Below are 16861 nucleotides of genomic sequence, written 5' to 3' on the forward strand. Positions count from 1 at the left end.
TGAGTGGCCCAGGCCTGTCATCCTAGCTACTCTTAGCTACTCATATATGTCTAAGGATCACAAGTTCTAAGGCAGACCAGGCAGAAAAGTCCATGAGATTCTTATCTCCACCAGAAAACCAGAAGTGGCACTGTGGCTCAAAGAATAGAGTACTAGCCTTGAGCAAAAAAGCTCAAGGGCAGTGCCCAGCCTGAGTTCAAGCTGCACAACCGACGAAGGAAAAAAAAAAAAAAAAGACATGCACTAGAAGCCATACTGCATTTCCAAGAAGGAGGTGATTCTCATCTTGAGGGTGTCTTCATCTGTGGGTGTCCTCAGACAATGTTCATTCCTCATTCTTTTTTTTTTTTTTTGGCCAGTCCTGGGCCTTGGACTCAGGGCCTGAGCACTGTCCCTGGCTTCTCCCGCTCAAGGCTAGCACTGCCACCTGAGCCACAGCACCCCTTCTGGCCGTTTTCCATATATGTGGTGCTGGGGAATCGAACCGAGAGCTTCATGTGTAGGAGGCAAGCACTCTTGCCACTAGGCCATATTCCCAGCCCCCTCATTCCTCATTCTTGGGTCGTACTTTGCTCTCTTCGCATCTCACTGCGCACTCACTGTTTTTACCTTTTTCTTACAACTTCACTCAGTGTTGGATCCTGGGTTCTCACTGTAAACTATACACTGAATATATCAGGAAAAACTCACGAATTTATTTCCCAAATTTCTTTACGTAATTTTACTCAAATTTTAACTGACCGTCTCCTGTATGGTCTTCATCATTATCACTCATTTTTCTGCATATTGGACTATAATAAATACTAGTTTCTTCTCTCCTTCCCAAATTGGTATAAAAGAAAATCTTTACATTGCTCCAACTATGTTTAAGATTTTTACATGTGAAATATTACCTCCAACCTAATCACTAACCTTACTTTCAAACTACTTACCTCAAGCTAATTAAATTTAAAAACGCCCAAACTGATCAAAACTTGTCATTTGTAAGATCCTAATTACTTTGCATTTAAAAGATAAAATTGGGGCCTAGGGATGAGGATGTAGGTCAACGATACAGTGCTTGCCTAGCATGTGTGATCCCCAGCATCAAAAAAATAAAATAAAATTTAAAATTAAGATAAAGGGGCTGGGAATATGGCCTAGTGGCAAGAGTGCTCACCTCGTATACATGAAGCCCTGGGTTTGATTCCTCAGCACCACATAGATAGAAAATGGCCAGAAGTGGCGCTGTGGCTCAAGGAGCAGAGTGCTGCTACCCTTGAGCAAAAAGAAGCCAGGGACAGTGCTCAGGCCCTGAGTTCAAGCCCCAGGACAAAAATAATAATAATAAAATAAAGATAAAGGCAGTATCATATTATCTGTACTTAATGTCTAGAGGTACATTCCCCAAAAGAAAATGTCTCACATCAAAACTGTATAAATACATGTGGGGTGGGGAATTATTAGGGGAAGCAAGTGAATGGAGGGAGGTGAGCAAATGCAGTCGTTGTAGTCAGTGCACATTATGTAAAAATTGAACTACACCGAGTAGCAAATGAAGGAGGAAATGGGGGGAATGATAGAAGAAGTAACCTGACATGGAATTGAAACCTCTTAGTACAAAAACTTAATACTAAAATTTTTAAACTGCATTAATGAGGGGCTGTGAATGTGGCTCAAGTAGTAGAGTGCTTGCCTCGTATACACGAAGCCCTGGGTTCGATTCCTCAGCACCACAGAAACAGAAAAAGCTGGAAGTGGAGCTGTGGCTCAAGTTGTAAAGTGCTAGCCTTGAGAAAAAGGAAGCCAGGGACAGTGCTCAGGCCAAGTTCAAGCTCCAGGAGTGGCCAAAAAAAGGAAGGAAGGAAGGAAGGAAGGAAGGAACTTGCATTAGTGAGAAAAACAGGTATTTTTTTAAGTCAAACATCTCATGAGAATCTGTATACCTCACATACAGCTAGGCATATAATCTCTGGCAAATAAGCTGTGGAATACATGTGTACTTAAGAATCTCTTTTTCTTTTGTTGATATTCATAAGTTAAGCTCTGTGTTTGACAACACACACCAAAACAGTCTGTATCTCCACTTCTAACAGATTAAGAACCTTGTAAAACAAAGCAAGAACAGGTCCTGACGGAGTAACATGGCTTTTCCCTTCCAGATCTTGGCCAATTTCTCATGGTTGGGTGCTCCATTAGATCAATCGTGACATTTCAGTCCCTTGAGATACTGAAGGCATATGATCTCCTAAGGAAAGACTACTACAAGGCCAACTACCTAACCAGCCAAATAGTATTTGAATTAATTTTGTTAAAGTCCATTACTTGACATTGGTGCCACAGCTATCATTACACTAAGATTTGCATCTGCTGTTCATTTTAGTTCACCCAAAGAGGTAACTTGCATCACTAGTAAATTGCCAAACTTGACAGAAGACATTCATGAATGCAGACGTGGCACTGCTACAAAGCACAACGTTCACAACTACCTATTGTAACCTGAGTGAAATGATTCCTAAAAATTTAGCTTGTTAATAAAATTCGTTTCTTAAGTTTCTTCCACTGAAGTCTTAATTATCCAATCTGATATTTTCAGTATGAATATATTACACATTTTTAATTTTTACACTTCACATTTATGCATTCAGCTAACATTTATGTATCAGATATTACACTGCATTTCTCCTATTCTCAACAATGGTTGGTATTCTATGGAAAAGTACTACCTGACCCATAGGGAGAAATACGACTTTGCTAGAAGAAAAAAAGTTAATGCCATGAATTCTCATAGAAACTCAAACGGAAATATAAGCTTCTTCCCTAGAACTTGCAGTTACACAGCAAAATCAGCCTGAAGACTTCAAATGGCCTGTTTGGTTTTATTCAAGATGACAGAAGCAATAAAAAAAATTAAGGGTTCAAACTATACATGAAGAAAGAACAATGCTGTTTTTTGAAGGATAATAATGGCAATGGTAACAATTACTGACACAAAATGCCAGTAGCCATTATCTCATTTAATCCTCACCTTGTCCCTCCAGGACTGGCATAACTATAATCCCCATTTCATAGATGAAACAGGCTTGTCTTGCTCAAGGTCACTCTGCTACACCAAGATGGAACTCAAACCCAGATCTGGGCTGGAATGTAGCTAGCTCATCAACAGTGAGTGCCTTTGCCTGGGTTCAATTCCTAATACTGCAAAAGAAAAACTCAGTTCTGTCACTGTTCACTACTTGGCTTACACACAATTTCAGGTTAAAGCGGTTTTTGTTGTTTTGTCTAGAATGGAATTTGAACTCAAAGCCTTGCACTTGCTAGGCATGCATTCTACCACTTGAGCTACACCTCCCACGCAGCTTCAGAGTCTCCAGACTTTCCTGCCCTAACTAGCTTCAAGTCACCATCCTCCAGAACCTGAGCTTTGTAACTGGGATAAGTAGCAGAGCCACTAGTGCCCAGTCTAAAACTTTTTAATTTCTCAAGTTCTTCCTTACAATAAAATTACATGTTTGATGACACATACAGACATTAACAAACAAGAATACCCATCAGAATGAAAGCTTCGAATCCCCTATAGTAATGGGATGGATCACAGATTCATTTTGAGACACTGGGGTCATCCAGTCTCCAAACTGTTTCAGGAATAATGAAGACAGAGGCCACTTTTGTTTGTGTTTGTTTGGGTTTTTTTGAGTCAGGGTCTCATTATAGCTCAGGCTGCTTGGAACTTGGAATTCTCCTGCCTCCATTTCAAGTATGTATCACCAACCTGGAAAAAGAGGGGCCTTTGGGAAAACATCTATACTCAATCTACAACATTCTCAATCCAGAAAGAGGTCTTTTTTTCTTTTTGAAGTATCACTTTTATAATCTAACATCTTAACGTTTTTAACATTTCAACATCACAGCATGACCACTCTTTCTGAAGCACTAGTACAAAGTACTAGGACAAAGTAAAAACTCCATTACATGAATTCAGACTACTGCAGGGCTGCACTAATTACAAACTTTATTATGATAGGATACATTATAGGAAATTATAAAATGGCCTCCTTAACCATATAAACTCCAGCTCAAAAATAGCCCTTTCTTCCTTAAATTCATTTGGGTCAACTATGGGCTCAGTTTCACTGCACAGGTCACATCATGTGACTGGATTCAAGCTCATTTTAAGAGAAATGTACTATGCTGTATTTAGAACACATTATCACTATGAGCCACCAGACGAGACTTTGGAGGTCTATCCAAAAACCTTGCTTTAGTTGCTTAGAAACTACAATTTCACCACATTAGAAGTTATGTCAGCAGAAATTACACTTGTAAGATCCAGAACCTATTATGCAAAATGAAACCATGCTATTTCCATAAATTGAATACCGGAAATCAGAATTATGCCAAACTTAGATTGTTAACACTGTGAGTTAACTGTTAAGGCAAATCAGCTGTCTTCTACAACAGCTTCATACTTAAAAAAGAAAACAAGGGTAGGAAATGCCACTAAGCTTAGCAAACTCAGTAAAATACTGACCCTTTGCATTGACAATCCAAAGCCACGGACATATTAAGGCTTGACTAGCACAATTCGGTGCAACAAATACTTACATTAAACTAGTAATTTTTTTCCACACTATGATATATTTTCACTGAAATCTTCAGTACTTTAGGCCAAATTTCTCTTTAGAATACAATGCCACTGGCTCTACCACTGATTTTTATTTATTTATTTTTGCCAGTCCTGGGCTTGGACTCAGGGCCTGAGCACTGTCCCTGGCTTCTTTTTGCTCAAGGCTAGCACTCTGCCACTTGAGCCACAGCACCACTTCTGGCCATTTTCTATATATGTGGTGCTGGGGAATCGAACTCAGGGCTTCATGTATGCAAGGCAAGCACCCTTGCCACTAGGCCATATTCCCAGCCCCTACCACTGATTTTTTTTTAAGTGACAAGTCTTAATTGTTATTGCATATCAATGAGGAACATTGATTTGTAAAAGTAATTTATAGTTCATGCTCCAGTAATCATAATTTTTACATTAAAAAAAATCTCTAAAGCCGGAAGTGGAGCTGTGGCTCAAGTGGTAGATCTCTAGGCTTCAGCAAATAAGCTAAAATCAAGAACCAAAAAATAAAGTTAGGTAGGACAGTACTGACGCTGAAGCTTGAACACAGGACCTGGGCACAGCCCCTAGGCTTTTTGGGTTTGTGTTGTTTGTTCTTTTTGCTCAAGGCTGGAACTCTACCACTTGTGTCACACAACTCCAGCTGTTTTTTGTTGTTGTTGTTTTAATTACCTAAAGTCTCTCAGACTTTTCTACCTGCACTGGCTTCAGGCCCAGATCCTCAGATCTCAGCCCCCTGAGTAGTTAGGATCAAGGGGCAAGCCAAGGGCTCCACGCTTGAAACCTCTTAATAGTCTCGCCCTCCACAAGAGCAGAAACAGGTGCACAATCTCTGTAGTTTCACTTAAGGACCAAGAAACAGGTGCACAATCTCTGTAGTTTCACTTAAGGATCAACTCAGCAGCTGATACTAACACATGCTTTCGATCAGAATCTGTCTGGTTTGGATCCCCCCCAAGCCTGTTATTCCACCCTGCCCCCGCCCCCGCCCATTTCTCCATCTTCTTTCTCTAAAGAGTTTCAGTTCAAAACCCCGTTCTTCCATTTTCACTGCACCTTGCTTCCGCCACCGAAGGCGTTTTTCCTCTTCCTCGGAAACAACATCTTTTCCGGCTTTGAAACTTTCACATCTGCAAAACCCACTCCCCTTCCGTCTAGCTCTGATCCATCCCGGCCCTCAATCCCACCACGGACTGTGCTGAGAGCGGCTTCCCTGCCTTCCTCCCCCGCCCCCCGCCCGGACCGTATCATCCAGCATTTTGGCCACCAGCCTCCCTCCTTTCCCAACATACCCACCACTCCGCAAACCGGCATCCCACCCCCACGGTGGCTTCCTGCATTTTACTCGCTTCCCATCCTTCCCACCCCCATCCCCAGGCATCCTTTACTTTGCGAATAACTCTCCCTTTAGCGCTCTACCCATCCTCGGCTCTTTCTCCTTTCCTTATTTAGAAACTGCTTTTTGCTCTACCCCAATTGCTACCCTGGAATGCCCGGGTACTGCACCCCATCTTCTTCTTGCAGCAGCTCGTGTGGGGAGGGAGGGAGGGAGGGAGACACCGCGGCTTCCCCCTTTCCCAAGTCCCCGACCGCAGTCAGCCCACCCCCTTCCACCCCCACCCCTCACCCCGCGCCTCAGGGATCTAGTACTCAGCTCCCCTCGACGGTTTCCGGGCCGGGGCTCCCCTCCCCTCCCCTCCCCCTCCCCCCCAAGATTCTCCCTCAATTTGAAAGAATGTCACCAGGGTGAAGAGCCCTGCGAAGGATCCCGGTTGGTCTCGGCGCCGGGGGGGGGGGGGGGGAACCCCGAACTCTCGGGAAGCCTGACCCCACACTCACACACACACACACACACACACACACTCTTTCATCGCGAGGTCTCCGCGGCGCGGCGCCCCCTCCCCATCCGCCCCGGCCGACGCCAGGCCTCCCCCCCCCCCCGCCGCCTCCCCCGGCAGCGTCCGCGAGCCGCGCCGGCGGTCACCGCACCCCGGGCTTCCCCCCCAGGACGCCCCCGCCCGCCTCTCCCGCAGGCGCCTCCGGCCCCCGCACCTCCGGCCCCGGTCTCCCCGAGCCCGCCCGCTCCCCCCCCCCCCCCCGCCCGCCGGGCCCCCCTAACGCCCTCACCCAGGCCGGGCTCGGCCGCCGAAGCCCCCTCGGGCCCGGAGCCCCTCAACTCCAGCGGCCCTCGGCCCCCGGCGCCTCCTCAGCCCCCGCCGACGCTCGGCCCCCGGCGCCCCTCGAGGCTCCCCCCGCGCCCGGCGCCCTCGACACCCGGCACCCGTCAGGCCTGTCCGGGGCCCGAGGCCCTCGGCCCCCGCAGCCCCGCCGGCCCGCCCCCGGCGCCCCGCAGCCCCGCCGGCCCGCCCCGGGCGCCCCGCTTACCGTTCTGAGCGGCGCCAGGCGCCGGGAGGAGGGCGCCGGAGACCAGCAGCAGCGTGAGGGCCAGGGAGTGGGGGAGCGAAAGGCCCGACATCCTCCCCGGTGGAAGACCGAACGGCGTCTGGGCCGGAGCCGGGGCCGCGGAAAGGGAGGGAGGGAGGGGGAGGGAGCGGGCGGGCGGGCGAGCGAGCGAGGGAGGGAGGGAGGGCGGGAGGCAGCCGCGGCTCCGCTCCGTCGTCCTTCCCCGTCCTCCGCCTACCGCCGCAGCGCCCAAGCCTCGCGAGACTTCCGTTACCGGTGGGCGGTTGACCGGCCACGGCTGGAAATCTCGCGAGACGGGGGAAAGGCAGAGCGCCGGCCGCGCCCGCCCCTTAGGCGCGACGGCCCCGCCTCGGCGGAAGCTGATTGGCTCCTGGCTCGGTGGGTCACGTGCCGAGGGCGCGCTGGGCCACGTGACCAGGAGGGGGGGTTCTGCGCCCCCGCCCCTGCGGGCCCGGGCGGCTCGGCCGTCGGGTTCGTCTCCCCCTGGAAGCCCGGGCCCCGGCCGCGCTCGCTCCCCCCGGCGCCCCCGTCCCCAGGAGAAGCCGGCTCCTTCTCCCTCCCGGACTCGCCCAAGACCCACCCCGGCCTCGATCCCCGACCCCTCCCTTTACTTATTATTCATTTATTCATCCGTTTGTCCCTCCCGGGCCGAGCGTGGCAGTTGCTGAGCCTTCTTCCTGCGAGGACACCTGCTCCCACGGCCTGAAATGCCCTCCTTCCCCGCCCCCGCCTTGCCTCCTCCCACCCCGCCCTGCACCGCACCGCACCGCACCGCACCGCACGCACCCCCATGTCGGCCTGATTTTAGCTCTCGGGGCCTCGAGTTCAACTAGCCCGATTGCGTGACGGCGGACGCAGTTCTGCGGGAGGGAATCGTCGTGTGTCACCGGCGGGGGGGCTGGGGGGGTCGCGGGGGAGCATAAATGCAACCAGCCTTTATGGGGCGCGTGCGGTGTGAATGAATGAATGAATGAATGAATGCGCACGGGGTGAAACCCTACAGGCAGCCCTTGCAGAGGTCACTATCTAGTCCACCCGAGCCCTCGGGAGCCTCATCCAGGCACCACGTGGGCTCGCTCACACCTTAGTTGCCTGGAAGTTGGGGAAGAAAGATGATCTAGTTATAATGGGACACTCGGTGCCACTCTGGGCATTGGTGGCTAGCGTGCGAGTAGGCCTAGCTCATCCTTCTGTCACAATCCCGGGTGTGTCTACCACACACAGGGGGACGAAGTAGAGCTCACCTTCAATTAATGTATCCAGCTTTCAGTAGACACCGGACAGCTTAGTGATTTCAGACAGTTTTCTAACCCGTAGCCACGACCACAATGATGACATGTAGTGATAGGTAGATAGATAAGATAGATATTCTTCAAAACCTCCGGTATGTGACGAAACAATTGTGTGTCTCATCTGGAGGGACAAGCTTATGAAGGAAGCTTCGGATAAGCCTGTGAAAGGACCTGTGGTTGGATGAAACCATTCTGCCACATAACAAACATCCCAATTGGATTCTTGCAACAAGGAATCCTTGACAAACAATAGTGCCCATTCTGTACCATAGGTAAACAACCCAGAGCGGACATCACCTGCCCAGGGTGCACATCTTCGTCCATGCCAAACACTCTGCCTGTTTCTAGGCTCATCATAAAAGTACAACCTCTAAGCTGGCACCCTAGCTACTGAGAAAGCCGAGATCTGAGGATCGTCATCCAAAGCCAGCCCAGGCAGGAAAGTCTGTAAGACTCTTAGCTCCAGTTAATCGCCAAAAAAAGTCAGAAGTGGATCTGTGGCTGGAAAAAAAATAAAAACTCAGGGACCCAGCACCCAGGCCCTGGGTCAGGACCAGCACACACACACACACACATTGACAAACAGTAAAAATAATAATAATAATAATAATTCTCTACAAGGAGGTTGTGCCCAGAGGATGTCTGGTCTCCAATACAATACCTCGGAAGAACCCTAGGGGTCCTCAGAACTCAGCCTGAGATACGCTTTGCTGGCTTCCAGGAATGGCATGGAGGTGGGCTTTCCAGGAGTTTCTAGTGCACCCTGGTGGGAAGGTCTGAGATAAAGCATGCCCAATTGAATGACTTCAAGATGATTGGTGGGTATGGGTCCTACAGCCTGTGTGTGTCTCCTGGGCATCTTGCTTGTCATCTTTCGGAGTTCCCAGATTTCCTATCCAAATCCTAGAGCCATCCTTGAATTCCATGGACCAAGTTCAGCATCCCTAGGGACCAACTCAATATCCTGGTGTCTCAATGCTTTAACCTTGTAATCTCCAACAGCCTTCTCAACCATGTCTTCCAAGGTCCCACCCTCTACATTCATCTCTAAAAAGAGCTCCTATGTGTGTCTATGTCAGTTCTGGAACTTGAACTCAGGGCTTGGATGCTGTCCTTTGGTGTTTTTGCTCAAGGCTGGTGCTCTACCACTTGAGCCCCAGCTCCACTTCCAGGTTTGTGGTGGTTAATTGGAGATAAGAGTCACACGGACTTCCTGCACTGGCTAGCTTAAACTGTGATCCTCAGATCTCAGCCTCCTGAGTAGCTAGGATTACAGGCGTGAGCTACCAGCACCTGGCTTCACCTAAGGAAATTTTTTTAACTCTTGATCCCTTAGGCATCATTAATGCAATCAGATTCTGGAGAGGAGACTTGGGTATCAGTATATAATTAATTTCGGGTAATCCCAATATGTTGCCAAAATTGTAAATAGGTGCATGGATGGATTTCAGTTATTTTAAATTTGACAACAGCGGAATTATATGGAAGGCCTCTGGAAAGACATATTGAGCCAGGTGCTGGTGGCTCACACCTGTCAGCCTAGGTACATAGGAGGCTTGAGATCTGAAGATTAAGGTTCAAACCCAGCCCAGGAAGGAAAGTCTGTGAAACTCATCTCCAATGAACCAGCAAAAAGCCAAACGTAGCAGTAGAGGACAAGCCTTGAGAGGAAAAAAGAAAACCAAGGGAGTGCTCGAGGCCTTATGTTTTAGCCCCAGTACTGGCATCCAAAAACAGTTGGGCACTGGTGGCTTATGCCTATAATCCTAGCTATCCAGAGGCTGAAATCTGAGCATCATGGTTCAAAGCAGGAAAGTCTGTGAGACTCGTGTCTCCAATTAACCACCAAAAAATCTGGAAGTGGGGAGCTGTGGTTCAAGTGGGTAGAGTGCTAGCCTTGAGCAAAAAATCCCAGGGACAGTGCCCAGGCCCTGAGTTCAAGCCCCAGAACTGGCAAAAAAAAAAATCTGTCCCAAGTATAACCTCCAGAAAACTACACAGCCGCGTTGAGGCCCTGTTGTGATCATGTTCACATGGTTAAAGGTCCATGGAGAAATAATGGTGCTATAATCAGTCAAATTGACCCACATTGTATTTTTTAAGAGAATTAATAGGTTCTGACTCCAGAGGAGACAGTGTGTGTGACACTGAGACTAAAGTGAGAATAGCTCAGATGCTGTCTAGGTGAGTGGTGCCCTTCCCAGAGTCAGGAGACGCCGGCAGTTCATCAGGTGACGAGTGGACAGAGTGGTCACCCAGGGGACAGATGTCTGGGCATTCTGCCTTTTCTCCTGAGAAGTGCTCTGCTTTCCAGCATGGTTCTAATCAGACCACACCATTCCTGTGGGCCCCATTTCATCTCTCTCTCTTTTGAGGATGGTTGGCAGGTGCAAGCCAGGCAATTGAGAAGCCCTGGAAATTTTTCAGATTAAAATTTAGGAAAAGCTCTCTCGAGATATAAGCTATAAGCTAGGTGCCCGTGGCTAACATCTGTAATCCTAACTACTCAGAAGGATGAAATCTCAGGATTTGTGGTTCAAAGCCAGCCAGGGTAGGAAAGTCCATAAGACTCTAACCTCCAATTAACCAGTTTAAAAAAACAACAACAACAACAGAAGTGGACATGTGGCTCACATAGTAGAATGAGAGCCTTAAGCAGAAAAGCTGAAGCTAAGGGACAGTGCCCAGGTCTTGAGTTCAAGCCCCAGGACCAACACACACACACACACACACACACACACACACACACGTCATAGCAGTTTCGACAAATGATAAGCATGGTATGAATAGGAGGGAGGGGAGACCATAACAGCTCACCTTGTTTCTTTGCAAGGTAGATCCAGGAGTGTTGATGTGGAGGATGAAGAAGAGAGGAAGCGGGGGGGAGAGGAAGGGATGGAGGGAGAGACAAAGGAAGAAAGGAAGGAAGGAGAGAGGGATAAAAGATAATTGCCCGGTTTGGGCCTTGAGATTTTGGAACAATAGACTTGCCTGTCTGAAATGGGGATGCTTTGAGAGAAATGGCACTGTTTTGTTTTGTTGGGGTGTGTGTATGGAAGTTTTATTGGAAATAAGATCAAATATAAGTAAGCCACTGGATAGGCCACATTCAAAAGCAGCTTCCAAGATGGAGAATAAGATTGGAGATATCATGTAAATACTTTGAAGTCATCAAGCTGGACGAGATGACCAAGTTGGGGGGGGGAGTGACTGAAGAAAAGAGTTCTGTGTACTAGCCGCTGGGTTCCCCGCTATGAAGAGGCTGGGGAGAGAAGAACCCACCTTGGGAAACTAGAAAGAGCCATCAGTGAGTGAGAAGAAAAGCAAGCAAGGGCCGGACTCCAGAAGCAGAAAGTGTTTCTAGGAAGAGTGCCCCGTTCTAGGGAGAGCCAAGGTTGATGCAGAAGCCCCCCTAGAATGGTTTCCACGTACCTCCCACAGGGGGCGCTGGGGAGCGAGAGCCTCTGGCAATCTTGATTGGAAGAACTTGGGATGGCAGCGTTTGGTCCCTGGTCCCTGGTGACACTGCTGCTGCAGTTTTCCTGCTAAGGGAAACTCCTCTGCTAGGAGAAGACACTTCTGGTTCTCCTCGGGAGGCTGCAAGGGAGGCTGGAAGGACCCTGGGATCTCATCTCCAGCCTACTGCCTCCACGTCAGCCAGCTTCAAGGCACTCCCTCGGGCACGCAAAGCCCTTGGATGCATGCTTCGGAGGAGGAGTCCCGCGGCCAATGAAAGACTGATTGTAAAGACTTCTTTAGAAGCTCTGTTGGCCATGAGCTCACCACGGGAAACCAGGGAAGAGGAAGAGGTGCCAGATGTGCTATTGTGCTGAATGTCCTCCTTCAAGAAAACAAACGCCAGCTGCACTTGTTAGCAACGGCTAACCTCAAGAATGGAAGGGGCCCGAGCACTAAGATCTGAAGATGGCAGTTAGAAGCCAGCCTGGGCAGGAAAGATAGTGAGACCTTTATCTCCAATTATCTCCACCAAGAAAACCGAAAATGGCTCTGTGGCTCAAGTAGAAGAGCGCTAACCCTGAGCAATACAGCTAAAGGACAATGCCCAGGCCCTGAGTTCAAACTCTACAACCGACAACAAAAACAAAGGGTGGGGGTGTGGGGAGATACAGAGCCAAATGCTGGTGGTCTAGCCCTGTAATCCTAGCTACTTAGGAAGCTAAGATCTGAGGAGCTGGGTTCACAGCCAGCATAGGAAGACAAAAATCCAAGGGGCAGAAACAAGCTACAAGGGCTGGCAGGTTAAGAAAACAGGTGACCTAAATCTATCATCCTAATCTGGAGGCTGAGATGTGAGAATTGTGGTTCAAAGCCAGCCTAGGCAGGAAAGTCTGTGACACTCTTATCTCCCAGTGAACTACCCAAAACTCGGAAGTGGCTCTGTGGCCCAGGTGGTGGAGCTCCAAAGGATGCCTCATTGGGGGAGGACTGGGTACATGTCTCTCAACGCTGGGATGCCTATGAGTCTGCCTTTGAGGTCTGAGACTGTGGCAAGATGCCCTAAGCTTGCCTAGACAGTATCTCAATTCCGTCTGACCACAGTGACCACAGAGGGACCGTGGGGACTATGAACATACCGATTAGTGCTGAGATTCAGGACTTGGATTGAGATTAGGTCTCTGTGTTCGTGTGTTTATCCACTGTCTTCCCTGACAGGGTGAGTCACCATTGCTAAACCCCTGTGCTCCAAACCACGGGCATATTCAACCTTATACTGAAGCCAGGAGACTAGTGGCTCACACCTGTCGTCCTAGCTGCTCAGGAGGCTGAGATCTGAGGATCATGGTTCAAAGCCAGCCCAGGCAGGAAAGTCCATGAGACTCTTATCTCCAGTTTACCAGCAAAAAGCCAGAAGTGGAGCTGTGGCTCAAATGTAGAAGCACCAGCCTTGAGCAAAAAAGCTAAGAGATGGCACCCAGACCCCGAGTTTAAGCCTCAGTACAGACATAAGCAAACCCTACTGGATTTGAGGGGAATGTGGTCTGGGCTGGGTGAATAGGCTGGAAGGCAGCCCTGTGAGGCCTAAGTGGCAGGGAGGTGGGAGGGATGGGGGGGGGGGCGGGGGGCGGGAACCATTGCTAAGCTTCAAAGACTTGAGACTTAACAGTGTAAACGACTCCAGGCTGAGGAGACCAAGGAGAATGCCACAGCATCCATTAAGTGCCCGCACAATCCTCAAAGAAATGCTCCAATGGGGCCTCCAGCCTAGGCACTGCCAAGAATTGATTTTTCTTTTGTTTTACAGAAGCAGATAAACAAAATGCCTTGTGGATATCAATCTCAGGTGAGGCATCTGGCTATCTCTGAGCTGCCTTCTCTCTCTCTTTCTCTCTCTCTCTCATACTGGGGCTTGAACTCAGGGCTTCATGCTCTCACTTGACTTGAATTACACCTCCACTTCTGACTTTTTAGTGGTTAAAGACAAGAGTCTTGAACCCCTGTAATTCTAGCTACTCAGGTGGCTGAGATCTGGTTTGAAGATCACAATTCAAAGCCAGCCTGGGCAAGAAAGTCCATGAGATTTTTTTAAATTTTTTATTTTTGTTGCCAGTCCTGGGCCTTGGACTCAGGGCCTGAGCACTGTCCGTGGCTTCTTTTTGCTCAAAGCTAGCACTCTGCCATTTGAGCCGCAGCGCCACTTCTGGCCATTTTCTGTATATGTGGTGCAGGGGAATCGAACCGAGGGCTTCATGTATGAGGCAAGTGCTCTTGCCACTAGGCCATATCCTCAGCCCCAGTCCATGAGATTTTTATCTCCAATTAGTGAACAAAAAAAGTTGGAAGTGGAGCTGTGGCTCAACTGGTAAAACAGTAGCCTTAAGGAAAGAGAAGCTCAGAGACAGTACCCAAGATCTGAGTTTCAAGCCCAGGACCAGCACAAACTAAAATAAAGATTAGAATCTCATGGAATTTCTTGCCTGAGCGGGCAAGATCCTCAGATCTCTGCCTTTTGAGTAGCCAGGACTACAGGAGTGAGCCACTGGCGCCTGGCTGGTTCCAAGCCTTTAACACAGTCTCTTGTGGAACACCGTACAACTATCCCAGGGAAATAGTAAGAAGGGTTCCATTGTACGCGTACACCACATTCATCTACCAGTGGAAACTTTCACATTGAGAATACTTCCAGCTCTTTCTGACATACCCTCAGAAAGAGTGGCATTGGTAGTTCACATGCTCATGGTATTTTAAACCTTTCTGATATCTTCTATGTTTTTGTCCCTCCATAGTGAAAGCCTGCTCCTTTATAGGCTTTTCTCTTCCCCAGCCAGTGAGTTTTACGTTCTTCTCATTGGGCAAACGAAGGCAGGTGACCACATCTAGCTGCAAGAGAGTCAAGGAAAGAGTGTCTTATTTTTAAGTTGGCATCGAACTTATTAGAACAACAATTGTAATCAGTAAGAGGAGTAGAATAAATTTCATAAGAAAATTAGCAGCACAAGTTGCTGGGCCTATTTTTTGTTTCGTTTTGCCAGTCCTGGGGCTTAAACTCAGGGCCTGAGCACTGTCCCTGGCTTCTTTCTGCTCAAGGCTAGCACTCTACCGCTTGAGCCACAGCACTCCCTCTGGCCATTTTCTGTATATGTGGTGCTGGGGAATCGAACTCAGGGCTTCATGTATACGAGGCAAGCACTCTTGCCACTAGGCCATATTCCCAGCCCAGTGGGCCTATTTTTGAGGCCCACTATGAGGCCAGTCCTAGGCTGGACAGATGAGGCGGGGGGTGGGGGGCAATGGGATTAGTCCAAAGTCCCTTGGTGGTTGATGACTGCCGACAAACTTCCAGGCAGAGGATCTGTATACCCAGATTCAACCACAGCTTCTTTTGTGTGCTCACAAAGATAGATCCATGACCCACTGCTTCCCTAGAAAACATTCACATAGATTCAAGGAGGGCCAGGCTCCTCTCCCGCCCCTTTTTTTTTTTTTTTTGGTGTTTGAGTGCTTGCTAGGTAGGCACTTTATCTGGTGAATCACACCCTCAGCTCACATTTGCTTTGGTGGTGGTTGTTATTTTGTTGGTTGTAGGGCTTGAACTCAGGGCTTGGACGTTGTCACTGAGCCTTTATGCTCAAGACTAGTGCTCTACCACTTTTAGCCACAGCTCTATTTCGGTTTTTTGAGTGGTTAATTGGAGATAGAGTCACACAGGTTTTCCTGCCTGGGCTGGTTTAGAACTGTGATCCTCAGATTTCAGCCTCCTGAGTGGCTAGGATGAGCTACCAGTGCCTGGCTGCTTTAGTTACTTTGCAGAGAAAGCCTCATGTTATTTCTTGGGGATGGCCTCTGACCATGATCCTCCCCTCTACAGCCTTCCACATATCTAGGACCATAGCGATGGACACTCCCCTGGCCTGGCAAAGTGATTGAAATGGGGGAGGTCTCAATAATTTTTGCCTGGGCTGGCCTCCAATTTGATCCTCCAGATCTCAGACCCCTGAGTAGCTGTGATTACAGAGGCCTGAGCCACTGATACACAGGTTTGGTGGCTCTTTTTTTTTAGTTAGTCATGGGGCTTGGCACTGCCCCTGAGTTTTTTGTTGTTGTTTTTTTACTCAAGGCTAGCACTCTACCACTCTGAGCCACAGGGTCACTTCTGGGTTTTTTTGGTTATTGTTTTGTGTGTGTGTGATTAATTGAAGATGGAGCCTCACAGACTTCCCTGCCCAGGCTGGCTTTGAACTGCAATCTTCAGATCTCCCCTGCTGAGTAGCTAGGCTTCTAGGTGTGAGCCCCCAGTGCCCAGCATCCTTGGCTCCTCTTCATAGCTGGGTGTCCGAATTTCCCTATCTGCAAAAATGATGATAATGGCACAGGACCACAGCGGCAGACGGTACGCATTCATTCAGGCACACTCTTAAGCCCTCTCCACTAGGGCTGCTACCACTGGGAAGGGCTGAGTCTGTTTTCTCATCTTCTCAGTGGGGCTTTGTGAAGAGCTCAGAGGCCCAGCAGAGGAAGCTCTCCCCCCTCCCCTCCCCTCTGCAGGGTGCCCGGCAATCCTACCAGCTGCTCTGGGGGCTGAGACCTGAGGATCGTGGTTTGAAGGCCAGTTTGGGCAGGAAAGTGCATGAGACTCTTGCTTATCTCCATAACCAGCAAAAAACAAAACAACCCTGGAAGTGAAGGTGTGATTCAAGTGGTAAGGCCCAGTGGGTTCCAGGGCCCCCAGTCCGAGCCCCAGTGTGTATGCACACACACACACACACACACGCACACACACGCACAGGAAAGCTCCCCAGGACTCTGTACTTGAATCCCTGCAGTCCCTCGGGTGGGCAGCCCCGGGTGCAGGGGTGCAGGTGTAACTCCTGGGGGTGGCAACATCCACGCTGGCTTGACCCCGGACACCCGCCCCCCCCCCCCCCCCGCCCCGGGGAGGTGCAGGCGGGATGGGAAGAGGCTGGGGAGCAGCCTGGCACGTCGGGAGGGAGGGGGGGTGGGGGGGTAGGGCTGGCCCGGTGGGAAGAAGAGGAAAACCACCCCGGGGGAAATTGCCCTGCGGTCGGCCCGGCGCCCACGACGCGGT

At 49.3% G+C, this 16861-nt stretch overlaps 1 protein-coding gene across 2 annotated transcripts in view; it reads right to left on the reverse strand.

Annotated features, from left to right (window-relative positions):
- Nptn (neuroplastin) overlaps window positions 1–7237 on the reverse strand; it is a 53136-nt gene extending 45899 nt beyond the window's left edge. Inside the window, exon 1 of one of the 2 annotated variants that reach the window (XM_048368603.1) lies at window positions 6986–7237. In XM_048368603.1, the coding sequence (XP_048224560.1) occupies window positions 6986–7076 (91 nt within the window). In that variant the 5' untranslated portion in view covers window positions 7077–7237. The remainder of the gene's footprint in view (window positions 1–6985) is intronic. The other variant, XM_048368602.1, reaches the window with a different exon arrangement.
- Between the last annotated feature and the right edge of the window lie 9624 nt (window positions 7238–16861).

The sequence above is a fragment of the Perognathus longimembris genome, chromosome 20 (genome assembly GCF_023159225.1).
Source record: "Perognathus longimembris pacificus isolate PPM17 chromosome 20, ASM2315922v1, whole genome shotgun sequence".
In the NCBI taxonomy this organism is placed as follows: Eukaryota; Metazoa; Chordata; class Mammalia; order Rodentia; family Heteromyidae; genus Perognathus; species Perognathus longimembris.